Source organism: Salmo salar, chromosome ssa13, assembly GCF_905237065.1.
Source record: "Salmo salar chromosome ssa13, Ssal_v3.1, whole genome shotgun sequence".
Classification (NCBI taxonomy): domain Eukaryota; kingdom Metazoa; phylum Chordata; class Actinopteri; order Salmoniformes; family Salmonidae; genus Salmo; species Salmo salar.
The window spans coordinates 94,789,337-94,809,411 of NC_059454.1; the positions used below are offsets into that span (position 1 = coordinate 94,789,337).

Here is a 20,075-nt window from a genome sequence, read left to right on the forward strand (position 1 = left end):
CTGGAAAACCAGGGAATTTATTAAAAGTTCCCAGAATTTTGCAACCTTTACTTACACAAGATGTTCCATGTATGTAAGACTGAACTGGCATAAAAAAGTCCTCTCTGTCCAGCCAGTACTGCAAAAAGGACCCAACAATAGAATAGAATAGAGCACCTACATATTGTTGCTGAGGTAGGCTACCCGGGGAGATAATAGAGTACTTGGCAGTGACACATTTTACAAAGTAACAGTGCTAGTGATGTGACAATGTCCTAGAGAAAGCATTATATATTCGGCAACCTATATAACACGAACAACACAGTTCATGAGCATTCTGTGTCTTCGAGAGAGACTGTTCATTCCCTCCACCCCCTCACACAGACTCTCAGTCCCATCAGTGAATGGATGCCTCAGTCTCCATGGTAACAACCCAGCCCACACACCCCATCCCCTGTCCCCTCCTCTCTCGCTCTGTGATTGGAGGATTAGATGAGTGGTGCCTGGATGAGAATGAGGCTGCTATTCCCATTATGCTTTGCTCCATCCGGTTGTACGGAATCAGGCCTGTGTGTGTGCGCACAGTGAAGATCTCAGAAGAGGAGGCATGGCTACTGTGTCCTCTCACAAGCCTCCACGTTCCTTATGTCAGGGTGAGTCTCCTCTCCTTGTTCACAATGTTGGCTCTGTCTCTGTGCAGCCACAAATGGACCCCTGCAGAGGGGCTTTTGTAGCTAAAGCAGATACATGTCTAGACTGAGAATGAATAGTACATCAGAGAACACCCCGACTCTGGTGTATTTACAGAGACAGCTTTAATCCTCTCAGAACTGTTATGTATAGTGCGCCTTCTACAGTATATACTTACACATTTACAAAACAAGGTATTGCCTTATTTATTTATGTGTTTTATAATAACGTCCTCATTTCAATATTAACTTGAAAGGTAAATGTTTCAACAGCATGGTGTATTCCTCTCTGCATGTTTTTCACATATACAGGTTTTTCAAGAGGTATATTCTGTCTGGAATGCATTGTATATAAACTGATGATGAACTGTATTGTGTTGCACATTGTCACACTTAAACAACAATGAGCGACCCCTCCCTTTACAGATTACAGTAATTTAGTACCATTACTCTACTGAAGCCTGTTACTCTGTTGGAGAGGGGTCTGTTGAATGCCACTTCTTCAGCCCACCAACATTAGTGCCATTCACTATGAAACACAGCCACACAAAGCAAAAACCTACATGAAATGAATAAATGAATAGTGAATAAGCCCTCTTTAGTTGGTGTTTAAGATATTCTGTTATAAAATGCTCTATAACAAGGGTTCGGCAACAGGCGGCCAGTGAGCCAAAACCATTCGCTGTCTTTTTTGGTGCCCCCCCAAGTTTTTTTGTTGTAAAAAATGGGAAGGGGGAAGGGATTTCAGTTTTTTTTTAAATCATCTGCTCTTTTTTTTCTTTATTTAGGAAATCTGTCCCAAAGTATTCCCACTAATAAAAAAATAGACATATGATCATGTCTCAATTTAATCAAGGTATGAAATTATTGTTATTTTCAAATACAACTCTTGTTGGGCTTAGTTGTGGTCAATATGCAGTGTTCAAATGATTATAATATACAATGCTCAAAAAAATAAAGGGAACACTAAAATAACACATCCTAGATCTGAATGAATGAAATAATCTTATTAAATACTTTTTTCTTTACATAGTTGAATGTGCTGACAACAAAATCAGACAAAAATAATCAATGGAAATCCAATTTATCAACCCATGGAGGTCTGGATTTGGAGTCACCCTCAAAATTTAAGTGGAAAACCACACTACAGGCTGATCCAACTTTGATGTAATGTCCTTAAAACAAGTCAAAATGAGGCTCAGTAGTGTGTGTGGCCGCAACGTGCCTGTATGACCTCCCTACAATGCCTGGGCATGCTCCTGATGAGGTGGCGGATGGTCTCCTGAGGGATCTCCTCCCAGACCTGGACTAAAGCATCCGCCAACTCCTGGACAGTCTGTGGTGCAACGTGGCGTTGGTGGATGGAGCGAGACATGATGTGCCAGATGTGCTCAATTGGATTCAGGTCTGGGGAACGGGCGGGCCAGTCCATAGCATCAATGCCTTCCTCTTGCAGAAACTGCAGACACACTCCAGCCACATGAGGTCTAGCATTGTCTTGCATTAGGAGGAACCCAGGGCCAACCACACCAGAATATGGTCTCACAAGGGGTTTGAGGATCTCATCTCGGTACCTAATGGCAGTCAGGCTACCTCTGGCGAGCACATGGAGGAATGCCACCCCATACCATGACTGACCCACCGCCAAACCGGTCATGCTGGAGGATGTTGCAGGCAGCAGAACGTTCTCCACGGTGTCTCCAGACTCTGTCACGTCTGTCACATGTGCTCAGTGTGAACCTGCTTTCATCTGTGAAGAGCACAGGGCGCCAGTGGCGAATTTGCCAATCTTGGTGTTCTCTGGCAAATGCCAAACGTCCTGCACGGTGTTGGGCTGTAAGCACAACCCCCACCTGTGGACGTCGGGCCCTCATACCACCCTCATGGAGTCTGTTTCTGACCGTTTGAGCAGACACATGCACATTTGTGGCCTGCTGGAGGTCATTTTGCAGGGCTCTGGCAGTGCTCCTCCTGCTCCTCCTTGCACAAAGGCGGAGGTAGCGGTCCTGCTGCTGGGTTGTTGCCCTCCTACGGCCTCCTCCACGTCTCCTGATGTACTGGCCTGTCTCCTGGTAGTGCCTCCATGCTCTGGACACTACGCTGACAGACACAGCAAACCTTCTTGCCACAGCTCGCATTGATGTGCCATCCTGGATGAGCTGCACTACCTGAGCCACTTGTGTGGGTTGTAGACTCCGTCTCATGCTACCACTAGAGTGAAAGCACCACCAGCATTCAAAAGTGACCAAAACATCAGCCAGGAAGCATAGGAACTGAGAAGTGGTCTGTGGTCCCCACCTGCAGAACCACTCCTTTATTGGGGGTGTCTTGCTCATTGCCTATAATTTCCACCTGTTGTCTATTCCATTTGCACAACAGCATGTGAAATTTATTGTCAATCAGTGTTGCTTCCTAAGTGGACAGTTTGATTTCATAGAAGTGTGATTGACTTGGAGTTACATTGTGTTGTTTAAGTGTTCCCTTCATTTTTTTGAGCAGTATATATATGTTTCGGCCCCCCGACCATCCAACCCGCGGCCGGATCTAGTTACCTACACCTGCTCTATAATATCATTCTATACACAAGGATCACCCCATACATATAGTTTATTTTATGTTTACACAATTTCATATTAATGACCCAGACCTTCAGTAATTGAATTCGTTTTGTATTCTTTATTTATTCAGGGAAAACCAATTGAGACCAGGGTCTCATTCTCAAGGGTGCACTGATCACAGTAATACAAAAATAAAATAAAATGTGAGACAAAACAGAAATCAATACAATGTAAAATAAAATTAAGTACAGCACAACACAAAATGCAAGAACAACAGTTACATTCCTCAGCTACTAGGTGTAAAGAACACAATGGGAGACAGAGAGCTGGTTTCAAGCACAGGGCGCAGCAGGTGTTTATTTGTAAAAGACCACAGGAGGAGGCAGGTAGCTGGGTCCAGGGGCAGGCAGAAGGTCATACACAGGGGGTCCCAAATAGGCAACAGTACAGGCAGGGAAAAGGCTAGTAACGTCATCCGGGGGATCAGGCAATAGGTTGATAACAGGAAATCCGATAGGCTAAAGTACAGACATTTACATTTACATTTTTACATTTTAGGCAGGGAATAGGGAATAGTTAAAAGGCGTCATTAGTGAGGCAGGCCAAAACTATCATACATGGGAGGATTAACTCACGGGAACCACAGCACTCCAACTAGTGTGTCACAAAACAAACAATACCTCACAATGATGGGGTGCAAAGAACTGAAATAAATAGTGTGTGATAATGTGATGGATCTGTGATGGAGTCATGCCATATCATAATTGGATTTCAAATGCGATTTCAATCTAGTTTATTTATTAATATTCGGTCCACATATGACATCACTTCAGGTCACGAAACAGGAACTATTAGCTAAGGTCACAGATCGATTTCTGTGCCATAACATTGAGGACACTGGGATTTCACATAGCAAATTTGGAGTGATGCGATCAATGGCTTGTCTCTAGTCTAGACAGACGAGTTGCCTCCCACAATGTACCATGTTCCTGCATGTTGCCTAGGTCTGGGATTCCGAGACTAATCAATGGCTTCATTTGCTAAATCTTAAAGGCCAAATGCAGCCCTTTTTATATCAATATCAAATCATTTCTTGGTAACAATTAAGTACCTTATTGTAATAGTTTTCCATAACAATTGACAAAATATCTTGTGCCAATAGCAAAAACATGGCGATTTTACTTGGAGATAAGGAGTTTACCTCATATCTCAACACACACAGATAGACATGTTTTTGGAAATAAATGTACTGTAGATAATGAAGTATGCCCAGCTATTGTCTGGGAAACTCTTAAAGCATATATGAGAGTTCGTATCATGTCTTACTCTTCACATAAGAAAAAGAAGACCAATAAAGATTTAGAAATACTAGAACAGAAAATCCACAACCTAGAAGAAAGCACAGTTTAGATAGAAATGTTGACACCCTTCAACAGTTGAAGACTTTGAAGCTTGAATATAACACAATAAACACCCGATCTGCAGAGACTGCTGCCATGGAATCCAAGCAACAATATGTTGAGCAAGGGGTAAATTGTCCGGGTGACCATTTGATTAATTGTTCAGCAGTCTTATGGCTTGGGGGTAGAAGCTGTTAAGGAGCCTATTGGACCTAGACTTGGCGCTCCGGTACCGCTTGCTGTGCCATAGCATAGAGAACAGTCTATGACTTGGGTGATTGGAGTCTTTGACAATTTTATGGGCCTTTCTCTGACACTGACTAGTATATAGGTCCTGGATGGCAGTAAGTTTGGCCCCAGTGATGTACTGGACCGTACGCACAACCCTCTGTAGCGCCTTACGGTCAGATGTTGAGCAGTTGCCATACCAGGCGGTGATGCAACCGGTCAGGATGCTCTCGATGGTGCAGATGTAGAACTTTTTGAGGATCTGGGGACCCATGCCAAATATTTTCAGTCTCCTGAGGGGGAAAAGTTGTTGTCGTGCCCTCTTCACGACTGTCTTGGTGTTTGGACCATGATAGTTTGTTGGTGATGTGGACACCAAGGAACTTGAAACTCTCAACCCACTCCACTACAGCCCTGTCAATGTGAATGGGGGTGTGTTCAGCCATCCTTTTCCTATAGTCCACGATCAGCTCCTTTGTCTTGCTCACATTGAGGGAGAGGTTGCTATCCTGGCACCACACTGCCAGGTCTCTGACCTACTCCCTATAGACTGTCTCATTGTTGTCGGTGATCAGGCTTACCACTGTTGTGTCGTCAGCAAACATAATGAGGGTGTTGGAGTCATGCTTGGCCACGCAGTCATGGGTGAAAAGGGAGTACAGGAGGGCACTAAGCACGCACGCCTGAAGGGCCCCCATGTTGAGGATCAGCGTGGAAGATGTGTTGTTGCCTACCCATACCACCTGGGGGTGGCCCGTCAGGAAGTCCAAGATCCAGTTGCAGAGGGAGGTGTTTAGTCCCTGGGTCCTTAGCTTAGTGATGAGCTTTGTGTGCAATATGGTGTTGAAAGCTGAGCTGTAGTCAATGAACAGCATTCTCACATAGATGTTCCATTTGTCCAGGTGGGAAAGGGCAGTGTGGAGTGCGATTGAGATTGTGTCATCTGTGGATCTGTTGGGGCGGTATGCGAATTGGAGTGGGTCTAGGGTTTCCGGGAGGATGGTGTTGATGTGAGCAATGACTAGTCTTTCAAAGCAGTGCTATGGGGCGGTAGTCATTTAGGCAGGTTACCTTCGCTTTCTTGGGCACAGGGACTATGGTGGTCTGCTTGAAACATGTAGGTATTTCAGACTCAGTCTGGGAGAGGTTGTCAATGAAGACACTTGCCAGTTGGTCCGCGCATGCTCTGAGTACATGTCCTGGTAATCCGTCTGGCCCCACGGCCTTGTGAATGTTGACCTGTTTAAAGGTCTTGCTCACATTGGCTATGGAGAGCGTGATCACATAGTCGTCTGGAACAGCTGGTGCTCTCATGCATGCTTCAGTGTTGCTTGCCTCGAAGCGAGCATAAAAGCCATTTAGCTCATTTGGTAGGCTCGTGTCACTGAGCAGCTCACTGCTGGGTTTCCCTTGGTAGTCCGTAATAGTTTGCAAGCCCAGACAACATCCGACAAGCATCAGAGCCGGTGTAGTAGGGTTCAATCTTAGCCCTGTATTGACGCTTTGCCTGTTTGATGGTTCATCTGAGGGCATAGCGAGATTTCTTATAAGCATCCGGATTAGTGTCCCTCTCCTTGAAAGCGGCAGCTCTAGCCTTCAGTTCAGTGCGGATGTTGCCTGTGATCCATGGCTTCTGGTTGGGATATGTACGTACGGTCACTGTGGGGACAACGTCGTCGATGCACTTATTCCAGTCTGTGCTAGCAAAACAGTACTGTAGCGTAGCATCCGCGTCATCTGACCACTTCCGTATTGAGCGAGTGGATACTTCTGCTTTAGTTTTTGCTTGTAAGCAGGAATCAGGAGGATAGAATTATGGTCAGATTTGCCAAATGGAGGGCGAGAGAAAGCTTTGTATGCGAGCGACTCTGTGTGGAGTAAAGATGATAAAGAGTTTTTCTCCTCTGGTTGCTCGTAGAAATGAGATTAAACTGATTTTAGTTTGCCTGCATTAAAGTCCCAAGCCACTAGGAGCATCGCTTCTGGATGAGTATTTTCTTGTTTGCTTATGACTTTATGCCGCTCGTTGAGTGCGGTCTTAGTGCCAGCATCAGTTTGTGGTGGTAAATAGACGGCTATGAAAAATATGGATGAAAATTCTCTGGGTAGATAGTGTGGTCTACAGCTTATCATGAGGTACTCTACCTCAGGCAAACAATACCTGGTATTGATGGATTTCAAGTGGAATTTTTAAAAACATTCTCATCCCATATTACTAAAGCCTATGTTACTGTACTTATGCTCACTGTAGCCCTAGAGAAAAATGTACTTCCCCAGTAACTATGTTTGGAGGATCAAGGATCCATTGTCATGCAGATGCTTCTGCCGAGTATTACTTTTGAATCTGGGTTACAAAATCATTGCTAAGGTATTGGCTTTTTGCATAGAAACAGTAATACCAAAGTTGATTCACTCAGATCAAACAGGGTTTATTCGGAACAGGATGTCTTCAGACAATCTCTGTCGATCTCTCCCTATTTCTGTTAGGTAGGGTCAACATAATCAAAGTTAATATATTACCAAGGTTTATTTATTTTTTCCAGGCCTTGCCAGTTTCAATTCCATCCAACTTTTAAATAAAATAAATGGACTGCTCTCCAAAGACCTCTAGAGTCAAATTGACGGGTTTACCTTAAAAAGATGGAGGTCTTGGACTACCTCATATGAAGATGTATTACTGGGCTGCACAACTGCGTTCACTTAAACAATGGACAGCAGACTATCCTTGTGCATGGAGAAGTACCGAAGCCACAAATGTAATACTGTATGATCTAAAGCATATTTACTATTACGGGTCCAAGGCACTGAAGAAAAAAAACAGACAATCCAATGACACTCAATTCCATTTATATTTGGGAAAATGTACATACATTCATGAGGTGGAAAGAACCAATATCACCAAGCACCCCTATTTGGAATAACCCCACCTTCCCTCCAGCATTTAATGATAACACCCTTAAGTCCTCGATCCAAAGTGGCATCATTAATTTGGAACATATGTACTATGATGGATCTCTATTGTCATTCATTCAATTACAAGAAAGACTTGGATTGTCCAAGGCCGATTTCTTTAAGTTCTTACAACTCAGAAATCTTATTTGTATTTATATTTGTACTTATTAGGGATTCCCATTAGCTGCTGCCAAGGCTATTCTTCCTGTTGTCAAAACATATGAATTAAAACACTTACATTACATATATAACAAAAGATAAAACAGTACATCATATTAACATCATTACACTACTACATACACTACCGGTCAAAAGTTTGGACACACTTACTCATTCAAGGGTTTTTCTTTATTTTTACTATTTTCTACCTTGTAGAATAATAGCGAAGACATCAAAACTATGAAATAAAACATATGGAAACATGTAGTAACCAAAAAAGTGTTAAACAAATAAAAAATATATAAATTTGAGATTCTTCAAATAACCATACTTTGCCTTGATGACACAATCTTGGCATTCTCTCAAGCATCTTCATGAGGTAGTCACCTGGAATGCATTTCAATTAACAGGTGGGTCTTGTTAAAAGTTCATTTGTGGAATTTCTTTCCTTCTTAATGCGTTTGAGCCAATCAGTTATGTTGTGACAAGGTATGGTGGTATACAGAAGACAGCCTTATTAGGTAAAAGACCAAGTCCACATTATGGCAAGAACAGGTCAATTACGCAAAGAGAAACAACAGTCCATCATTACTTTAAAACATAAAGGTCAGTCAATACGGAAAATTTCAAGAACTTTTAAAGTTTCTTCCAGTGCAGTCTCAAAAACCATCAAGCGCTATGATGAAACTGGCTCTCATGAAGACCGCCACAGGAATGTTACCAGCCTCAGAATTCGCAGCCCAAATAAATGCTTCACAGAGTTCAAGTAACAGACACATCTCAACATCAACTGTTCAGAGGAGACCGTGTCAATCAGGCCATCATGGTCGAATTGCTGCAAAGAAGCCACAACTAAAGGACACCAATAAGAAGAAGAGACTTGCTTTGGCCAAGCAACACAAGCAATGGACATTTAGACCGTTGGAAATTTGTCCCTTTGTCTGGAGTCTAAATTGGAGATTTTTTGTTCCAACCTCCGTGTTTTTGTGAGACGCTGTGTGGGTGAAGGGATGATCTCCCGTGTGTGTTTCCCACCGTAAAGCATGGAGGAGGAGGTGTTATGGTGTGGGGGGTGCTTTTCTGGTGACACTGTCTGTGATTTATTTAGGATTCAAGACACACTTTAACAGCATGGCTACCACAGCATTCTGCAGCGATATGCCATCCCATCTGGTTTGGGTTGAGAGGGACTATCATTTGTTTCTCAACAGGACAATGACCCAACACACCTCCAGGCTGTGTAAGGGCTATTTTACCAAGAAGGAGAGTGATGGAGTGCTGCGTCAGATGACCTGGCCTCCACAGTCTCCCGACTTCAACCAAACTGAGATGGTTTGGGATGAGGCTTAGGAAATTTCCATCCCAAATTACAGAACAGAACTGCAGAACAACTAAGACAGAACTGCTAAGCCCAAACAGTTCGAGCTTCTACTTTTAAAGATCCATCTCTCCAGAAATAAGTCCCTTACTGTTGTCGCTTGTTATTGACCCCCCTCAGCTCCCAGCTGTACCCTGGACACCATATGTGAATTGATTGCCCCCATCTATTGTCAGAGTTCGTACTGCTAGGTGACCTAAATTGGGATATGCTTAACACCCCGGCCGTCCTACTATCGAAGCTAGATGCCATCAATCTCACACAAATTATCAAGGAACCTACCAGGTACAACCCCAAATCCGTAAACATTGGCACCCTCATAGATATCATCCTGACTAACTTGCCCTCTAAATACACCTCTGCTGTTTTCAACCAGGATCTCAACGATCACTGCCTCATTGCCTGCGTCCGTTATGGGTCCGCGGTCAAATGACCACCCCTCATCACTGTCAAACGCTCCCTAAAACACTTCTGCGAGCAGGCCCTTCTAATCGACCTGGCCCGGGTATCGTGGAAGGATACTGACCTTATCCCATCAGTAGAGGATGCCTGGTTGTTCTTTAAAAGTGCTTTCCTCACCATCTTAAATAAGCATGCGCCTTTCAAAAACGATTGAACTAAGAACAGATATAGCCCTTGGTTCACTCCAGACTTGACTGCCCCTGACAGCACAAAAACACCCTGACACCGTAAAGTCCATGGAGAATAAGACTACCTCCTCCCAGCTGCCCACTGCACTGAGACTAGGAAATACTGTCACCACTGATAAATCCACGATAATCGATAATTTCAATAAGCATTTCTCCACGGCTGGCCATGCTTTCCACCTGGCAACCCCAACCCTGACCAACAGCTCTGCACCCCCCACAGCAACTGGCCCAACTGGCCCTTCTCCTTCACCCAAATCCAGATAGCTGATGTCCTGAAAGAGCTGAAATATCTGGATCCCTACAAATCAGCTGGTTTAGACAATCTGGATCCTCTCTTCCTAAAATTATCCACCGCCATTGTTGCAACCCCTATTACAAGTCTGTTCAACCTCTCTTTTGTATCGTCTGAGATTCCTAAAGATTGGAAAGTGGCCGCGGTCATCCCCCTCTTCAAAGGGGGAGACACTCTAGATCCAAACTGTTACAGACCTATATCCATCCTGCCCTGCCTTTCTAAAGTCTTCAAAAGCCAAGTTAACAAAGATCAACGACCATTTCCCACCATACCTTCTCCGCTATGCAATCTGGTTTCCGAGCTGGTCACAGGTGCACCTCAGCCACACTCAGGGTCCTAAACGATATCATATCCGCCATCGATAAAAGACAGTACTGTGCAGCCGCCTTCTTCGACCTGGCCAAGGCTTTCGACTCTGTCAATCACCGTTTTCTTGTCGGCAGACTCAACAGCCTTGGGTTCTCTAATGACTGCCTCGCCTGGTTAACTAACTGCTTCCCAGATAGAGTTCAGAGTGTCAAATCAGAGGGCCTGTTGTCCGGATCACTGGCAGTCTTTATGGGGGTGCCACAGGGTTCAATTCTCGGGCTGACTCTTTTCTCTGTATATATCAATGATCTCGCTCTTGCTGCCAGGTGATTGTTTGATCCACCTCTATGCAGATGCACCATTCTGTATACTTCTGGCCCTTCTTTGGACACCGTGTTAACAAACTTCCAAACGAGCTTCAACACCATACAACACTCCTTCCGTGGCCTCCAACTGCTCTTAAGTGCTAGTAAAATGAAATGCATGCTCTTCAACCGATCGCTGTCCGCACCCGCCCGCCCCAACTAGCATCACTACTCTGGACGGTTCTGACTTAGAATATGTGGACAACTAGAAATCCCTAGGTGTCTGGCTAGACTGTAAACTCTCCTTCCAGACTCACATTAAGCATCTCCAATCCAAAGTTAAATCTAGAATTGGCTTCCTTTTTCACAACTAAGCCTCCTTCACTCATGCTGTCAAACATACCCTCGTAAAACTGACCATCCTACCGATCTTTGACTTCGGCGATGTCATTTACAAAATACCCTCCAACACTCTACTCAGCAAATTGGATGCAGTCTATCAGTGCCATCCATTTTGTTACCAAAGCCCCATATACTACTCACCACTGCAACCTGTATGCTCTCGTTGGCTGGTCCTCGCTACATATTCGTCGCCGAACCCACTGGCTCCAGGTCATCTACAAGTCTTTGCTAGGTAAAGCTCCACCTTATCTCAGCTCACTGGTCACAATAGCAGCACCCACCTGTAGCATGCGCTCCAGTAGGTATATTTCACTTGTCATCCCCAAAGCCAACACCTCCTTTGGCCGACTTTCCTTCCAGCTCTCTGCTGCCAATGACTGGAACGAATTGCAAAAATCACTGAAGTTGGAGACTTATATCTCCCTCACTAACTTTAAACGTCAGCTGTCAGAGCAGCTTACTGATCGCTGCAGCTGTACACAGCCCATATGTAAATAGCCCATCCAACCAACTACCTACCTCATCCCCATATTTGTTTTTGTTTTTCTGCTCTTTTGCACACCAGTATTTCTACTTGCACATCCTCATCTGCACATATATCACTCCATTGTAAATTGCTAAATTGTAATTACTTCGCCACTATTGGCCTATTTATTGCCTTACCTCCTTACTTCATTTGCACACACGGTATACAGATTTTTCTATTGTGTTATTGACTGTACGTTTGTTTATCCCATATATAACTCTGTGTTGTTTTTGTCGCACTGCTTTGCTTTATCTTGGCCAGGTTGCAGTTGTAAATGAGAACTTGTTCTCAACTGGCCTACCTGGTTAAATAAAGTCAGACCGCAGAGTGAAGGAAAAGCAGCCAACAAGTGCTCAGCATATCTGGGAACTCCTTCAAGAATGTTGGAAAAGCATTCCAGGTGAAGCTGGTTGAGAGAATGTCAAGAGTGTGCAAAGTTGTCATCAAGGCAAAGGGTGGCTATTAGAAGAATCTCAAATCTCAAATATGTTTTGATTTGTTTAACACTTTTTTGGTTACTATATGATTCCATATGTGTTATTTCATAGTTTTGATGTCTTCACTATTATTCTACAATGTAGAAAATAGTAAAGAAAAAAAAAACTTGAATGAGTAGGTGTTCTAAAATGTTTGACCGGTAGTGTATCTACAATACAAAATGTTTGATACCACCACACAACAATATCACAATGTGTGCATATGCATGTGTCTGTACCTTTGTGTGTGTTACTTCACAGTCCCCATTGTTCCATAAGGTGTATTTTTACCAGTTTTTTAAATCTGATTCTACTGCTTGCATCAGTTACCTTATGTGGAATAGAGTTCCATGTAGTCATGGCTCTATGTAGTACTGTGCGCCTCCCATAGTTCGTTCTGGACTTGGGGGCTGTGAAGAGACCTCTGGTGGCATGTCTTGTGGGGTATGCATGGGTGTCCAAGCTGTGTGCAAGTATTTTAAACAGACAGCTCGGTACATTCAGCTTGTCAACACCTCTTAAAAAAACAAGTATTCAATTGATCCAACGGAATTTGGATGAACCTTAGGCATCTTACATAGAAAAAATACTGAAAGAAGCTGCTACGCCAAAGAAGTTGATTGCCAAGGGTATATCAAGGGTTGTTTGAATCTCTACCTGGTGGTTCAGCGCCTAAAAGGAAACAATGGGAAACAGATCTAAAGGAAGAAATTGGGGGGCACCATTGGTCACAGATATCGAATTGCTGGAGAGAAAAAAATTGAGCCATCAATTGGAAAGCCTCATAACAAACTAGAGGACTGAACTATCTAGCTACATCCCATTAGACATTACAAAATCAAACATAAACCAGACAAATTTGAGTGTTTTCTATAGTGGCCGTTTCGTTCAGTTTTTTTGTGTTGTGTTATACCATATGTGTTGTATGTAATACTACAAAAAAAAACAAATAAAAACAACATCGACAAAAATAGGTTTTTGCAAGAAAAATATTCCACAATAAAGGATTTTGCCATGACTGTCTGGGAGTAGTCTGAGTTGGGAGGGGAAAACTGAAAACTAGCTGTTATTGGCAGAGAGGTTTGGAACTCTGTTTTTGGTCTATTAACCAATTTACCTCCTGGTGATGTCACCAGGCAAGCCGAAACTCCCGCCCATGCAAACCTGCTGATTAGAAGGTCCTGTGTAGATTTTATTTTCAACCAGTAACTATCAGGAAATAACACTTATCAAATTTGTTCACACTTTTACAGCGTTAGTTTCATCAGCTGTTGTACAATATGATACAAAACAAAGGAACAACTGAATTTTGACTGCACTGGGCCTTTAAGTCTTTGACATAGCTAGAAACCAGAAACACAACACATATTTTAGTAGTCCATCAATGATGACTAATATGCAAAGCAGAAGTAAAAAATAATGTATGTGAACACAAACCTTACGAAGCGCACCTTTCTGATTCAGTGGGGTTGGGTTAAATGCGGAAGACACATTTCAGTTGAAGGCATTCAGTTGTACAACTGACTAGGTATCCCCCTTTCCCTTTCCCTAGGCTTCTGGAAACAGGACTGTCTAATTCTGTCTAATTCAAAAAGTCTGGTTCTGAAAAGCATGTGCATTTGTTTTTTCATTTCCATATTTGTCACATATATTATGTAAATGCATGCAATACATTGATCAACTGAGAGCAGGGATCAGTAATCTGGTGTCCAGTCAATAGTGAATGAAGCCCCTATCTGTTGTAAGGCAACCATACCAGGCGACGGTATCAACTGGAACTATGTGAACAGTTTGGCTTTTGCAATTTGTGACCCTTCTTCAATTTCAGTTGGACAACCAGATCCCAAGTTAGGTCTGAATAGTAACACTGTGGAAGATAAGCCACACCAGCCAGTAAATGATTGACTTATGTTACCCTATTGCCCTGATCTTGACTCGAGGAGACAGTGCCCCCCCCCCCCCCATGATAATGATCAGTGTCAGGCCAAGGGTTGCCCTTATCTTTATTCTCATCCAACATAAATTTGCCACAGAAACCGGTTTTGTCAGTCTCCTCGGGGGAAGCGAGCGAGGTGCATGTATGACACTGCCAGAGAGACAGGGGAGACAAAAGTAGAGAGAGAAAGAGCGAGCGTGTGACACATGTTGGCTGTAAGTGTGAGGGACAGTACAGATAGCAGTGATTATTTTCAGGTATACCTGAAGATACATGTACCTGACTATAAAACTAAGACACCCAGTTTGCATTACTCTTTGGGTTGGCAGAACACAGTGTGGGTGAGTTATTGTTTTACCTCAGCCTGAACGTTGCTAGAATAACAAGTAGCCTAACTTTGTAACCTACAGTATGCATGCCATATCATGCATTTAGATGTTTTAATACAGGTATAGAATATCATTTAGAGGAGAGAGTGTTAAAAATAGTGTTCAAATAGTGTTTAAATCTGGAGTGTCTACCGATTAGATTTTTTACCTAAAATTTTACTATTTGAGTCCCCTTAGTGCAGTTTTTGCTGTACATGGGGGGTGGGTGTTGACTTCAGCACACAAAGCAAAAGCAGGAATCAAAGACCATTAGACAGTTGTAATGAGGTTAGGATAGGACACAATGATGACTTGATCTTCTGTGTACTGCTACTGTAAGGGATTATCATCCTAGTTATCATATACTGCATCGTTTAGTGCTTCTGAAGACATGATGAGACGATTGGCTCTATGGTGAATGTCTGTATTACCCATTCATCACAATCTAGGAATGTTCAGATTGTCCACAGCGGGAAATGGAGTCTTTTTTAAAAATGTTCACTGATATCATTAGAGGCATGCTTTGATACTTTCCGGTTAGGTCCCATTTAAGATATATTGGAGTTTTATGCGATAATAATAATTATTATTATAATAACATATTTTATTTTGAACCCTTTTCAAGACACCCAGTCACTTTACATACACAAACTAATCAGCAGGATAAAAAGTAATACAATCACACATTAAAATAAGCAAATACAAAAGTATTTGCTTATTTTAATGTGTGTGCCGTGAAAAGTTATTTGTCCCCTTTCAGGTTTTCTCTATTTTTGCATATTGTTTACACTGAACGTTATCACATCTTTTAAAAAATAACTAATATTAGATAAAGGGAACCTGAATGAACAACAAACACAACATTTTGATACGTATTTAATTTATTTAATTTGGGGATGCTTTGCTGCCTCAGGACCTGGACGACTTTCCACCATTGAAGGAACCATGAATTCTGCTCTGTATCAGAGAATTCTAAAGGACAATGTCAGGCCATCTGTCGGTGAGCTGAAACTAAAGCGCAGCTGTGTCATGCTGCAAGACAGTGATCCAAAAAACACAAGTTAGACTACATCAGAATGGCTGAAAAGCAACACATTTAAAGTTTTGGAATGGCCTAGTCAAAGTCCAGAAAATCAGAAAGGGGAAAAATACTTATTTATGGCACTGTATATGGACTGTCAATACATTGTCTGTGTTTGTCTTTGGATTGAGGGGCAATCTGAGATAGGTTGAGTAAGTTTTTCCATTGCCACTGTGCTGAACATCGCTGTGCAATATTGAACTGGATGTGGGAGCACATCAACAGCAGGCTCTATGAGGATAGACTAACTTATCTCTCATATATAATGACACGTTTTTGCTTTTCAATGTATTCATGTTATCCATACAGTGAAGCTATTTTCACTAAATCACTTACAGTTTCATCGGTCTACACTACCCATCAAAGTTTAACTAGCAAACTATGTGAGTGATGTAACACCCCTTGAATTCAAATGCTAGCTTGGAAGTTGCTGTGTTTAATCATTGTTTCCTTTCAGGGAGGAAACACTATCTAATGATCAAAGAGTGTCATGATGAGTGAAGGTTCTCTGTCTGATTCATTCCAGGAGCACGGCTAAGCGCCACACCAAGACCACCACCACAGCCTACCACTTCCAGAGGCCATGGAGGAAGCCAAGGTCACAGAAGTTCCCCACCTGGAGCGGAGGGTCAGGAAGCAGAAAGAGCCCATGGCCATCCTGAAGACGAAGCTGAGCCGTAGCCTGTCCTGCTCCATGCCCAGGGTCAAGACTACCCTGACTGGGTTATTCCCTGTGGTGCTCTGGCTGCCCAAGTACAAGCTGAAAGAGTATATCTGGGGTGATCTAATGTCGGGCCTCGTCATAGGCATCATCCTGGTCCCTCAGGCCATCGCCTACTGTCTGCTGGCCGGAGTAGACCCCATCTATGGCCTCTACACTTCCTTCTTCGCCAACATCATCTACTTCTTCATGGGGACCTCCAGGCACGTGTCTGTGGGCATATTCAGTCTGATGAGCCTTATGGTGGGCCAGGTGGTGGACAGAGAGGTGTATATGGCAGGGTTCGATTTGGATGACACCAAAGCAGATGGAATCTTGAATGTGACAGTTGACTCAGACAGCTCAGCAGTCAACCTGACCATGGGGGCCTTCGGCATGGAATGTGGGAAAGAATGTTATGCCATCAGTATCGCAGCAGCCATGACGTTTTTGGTTGGGATTTACCAGGTACATTTTCAATTCAATCACTCTGATTCATCACTCTCAAAACTGCTTTGAAGATTTAGTGAAACAGATGTAACAATTACTCCTGAAATTATTTTACTTGATTAAACACTGATGTCAAACATCGTAGATCACCTACAGATGTAGGATCTTAATATGAACCATATTTCTACAGCAGAAAATAAATCCTGCAGCAACAGGAAATTATGTAGATTATAATTAATGGGAATTTATTGTAGGAGTTGAGATTTTTCATTAGGGCAAATCAAGACTGACATTTTTAAGTGGAAATTACGAACTTTAGAAGCCTTTTTAAGCCTTGAATATGCTAGAAGTTTGCATTTCCTGCTGTACAGGAAAGTTCTCGCCAATAAAAGAGTGATCAAATGAAGATCCTACATCTGTACATCAAAGATGACTGTGCTGAATATATTGAACTTCAGAATAGATTAAATTAACTATCTGATAAAAATGGTTGTCTCCTTCCAGGTGTTGATGGCTGTGTTCAGACTGGGCTTTGTCTCCGTCTATCTCTCTGCTCCCATGCTGGACGGCTTCGCCACTGGCGCCTCATTCACCATCCTCACCGTCCAAGCCAAGTACCTCCTGGGGCTCAAGATCCCTCGCCACCAGGGCTACGGAACAGTGGTGGTCACCTGGATCAACATCTTAAGCAACATCCAGAATACCAACTACTGTGACCTGATCACCAGTGCCATCTGCATCTCCGTCCTGGTGGCGGGGAAGGAGCTCCAAGAGCGCTACAAGGACCGTCTTAAGATCCCCCTTCCCACAGAGCTGGTGGTGGTGGCGATCGCTACACTGGCGTCCCACTTTGGAGACTTTCATAGACGGTACGACTCCAATGTCTCTGGGGCTATCCCCACAGGCTTCATCCCCCCTAAGGTGCCCAGTTTTGGGTTGATGCCCCGGGTGGCCTTCGACGCCATCCCACTGGCTGTGATCAGCTTTGCCTTCACGGTTTCCCTCTCTGAGATGTTTGCTAAGAAGAACGGCTACACCGTTCGCCCCAACCAGGAGATGATGGCCATTGCTTTCTGTAACATCATCCCTTCTTTCTTCCACTGTTTTACCACCAGCGCTGCCCTGGCTAAGACCATGGTGAAAGACTCCACGGGCTGCCAGACTCAGGTCTCCAGCATTGTGAGTGCCTTTGTCGTTCTCCTGGTCCTACTCTTCTTTGCCCCCCTCTTTTACTCCCTCCAGAAGTGCGTCCTGGCCTGTATCATCATCGTCAGCCTAAGGGGCGCTCTCCGTAAGTTCAGAGATGTGCCTAGTAAGTGGCGCGTCAGTAAGATGGACGCTGTTGTCTGGATGGTGACGATGAGTGCCTCAGCTCTGATCAGTGTGGAGATGGGGCTGGTGGTTGGGGTAGTTTTCTCTATGCTCTGTATCATCATCCAGACCCAGAAGCCCAAGGTATCTCTGCTGGGACAGATCCATGACACTGCCCACTACGAGGATATGGAGGAGTATGAAAACCTCAAGTCTCTCCCTAAAGTAAAGATCTTCCGCTTCCAGGCCCCGCTGTACTATGCAAACAAGGACTTTTTCCTGAAGTCTCTGTACAAAGCCGTGGGCTTGGAACCCTTCCTGGAGATGACCAGGAGGAGGAAAGCAGAGAAAAAAGCGGAAACACTGGCAGCGAAGGAGGCTGGGAGAGCCGAGAATACTAATGGAGAGGTAAAGGTAGGGCTGGGGTCCAGAGAACTTGACTTACATACGATCATCCTAGACTGCTCTGCCATGCCCTTCATAGACTCAACAGGGATGCAAACCTTCAAAGGGATCCTTAAAGACTATAAGGAGGTGGGTGTCACGGTGCTGCTAGCGAGCTGTAACACCACAGTCATAGATTCTCTCAGACAAGGCTCTTTCTTTGGGAAGGCTGACAAAGACATGGAAAACTTGTCATTTTATACTGTACATGCTGCAGTTCGATTTGCAAATGACAGGGCAGCTTCTACATCAGAGCTCTCCAACCCTGTTCCTCGAGAGCTACCGTCCTGTAGGTTTTCGATCCAACCCTAATCTAGCACAGTTGTTAGTTGATAAACTGAGTCAAGATAGTTAAAACTGGGGTTGGAGTAAAAACCTACAGGAGGCTAGCTCTCTAGGAACAGGGTTGGAGAACCCCGATCTACATCCATTGGTGACACACAGAAGGTTGGTGGCACCTTCATTGGGGAGGACAGACTCGTGGTAATGGCTGGAGCGGAATCAGTGGAATGCTACCAAATACATCAAACACATGGTTTCCATGTATTTGATGCCATTCCATTTGTTACGTTCCAGACATTATTATGAGCCGTCCTCCCCTCCGCAGCCTCCACTGGACCAGAGCCATATATATCCAAATAAATGGAAATATAAATAAATGGCTCTGGTGAAGACTGATCACAGAAGAACAAGGGTTTTTTATGTGAGGGAGAATGAGTAGTTGAAGAGTTAAATAGTGTATGTATGCAAGATTATGAAAGATAAAGTGAGCAAACAGCATCACTGGTAATTTTGCTCCTCACTTAGAGGCATCAATACATCATTTTTTACATTTTAATAGATGAATATGCTGATTAAGAATCCTCAAATGGAATAATGCCAAAAGGGAAGTGCTTGGAGGGAGATTTTACTTGACTCTTCAATCAATACATAACCTACAGCTACAGTTAACATTATAGGAACCTATTGAACTTTTCAACAACAAAATATTCCCTTAATGTTATACTTGAATTATAAGACAAGCAAGCTTTTGTACAGTGATGACCATGTGTCAGTGATACTGTTAATGCGCTGGATGTTTTATAGGGGATTTATGATTGACCATCCAATTAATAATCAAGGGAGTATCAATCTATTTTATGTTACATTTTGAGTTTGACCAGGACAACAGATTCACCGTAACATAGTACATTTCAACTTCACAATTTATTTTCTAAAACACAACCTATGGTTACTAATCCAATATGTTACCTCAAGATTTACAATATTAGTTGACTTTTCAAATTAACTTTTGAAGTTTGGAATCTCATTAAATAATTAAATTCCCATTTAATATTTCTTAAAATCTGTACATTTGAGTTACCAAAAGAAACAATAATTTTGTATATTTATACAGTATCTGGAAATCCATGGTTTAATAAACTATTACAGTACATTGTGTAATTTAAATGACTAATGATTTTGAAACTGTGAAGTTAT

General features: G+C 43.1%; 1 protein-coding gene across 4 annotated transcripts; it reads left to right on the forward strand.

The window, feature by feature from the left end:
- Positions 1-518: 518 nt before the first annotated feature.
- s26a2 (Sulfate transporter) lies at positions 519-20,031 on the forward strand. Of its 4 annotated transcripts, none has more exons than XM_014138169.2 (3): positions 519-632; positions 16,218-16,859; positions 17,346-20,031. In XM_014138169.2, the coding sequence occupies exons 2-3, from the start codon at positions 16,275-16,277 to the stop codon at positions 18,906-18,908; spliced, it is 2,148 nt and encodes a 715-aa protein (XP_013993644.1). In that variant the 5' UTR covers positions 519-632; positions 16,218-16,274; the 3' UTR covers positions 18,909-20,031.
- The last annotated feature ends 44 nt before the right edge of the window (positions 20,032-20,075 follow it).

What these genes read in the sequence shown, in the direction of transcription:
- s26a2 (XM_014138169.2), top strand. Translation starts at nt 16,275, where the DNA reads ATGGAGGAAGCCAAGGTCACAGAAGTTCCCCACCTGGAGCGGAGGGTC. An exon ending in TTTTGGTTGGGATTTACCAG is followed by an intron (nt 16,860 to 17,345) that starts GTACATTTTCAA and finishes GTCTCCTTCCAG; the next exon opens with GTGTTGATGGCTGTGTTCAG.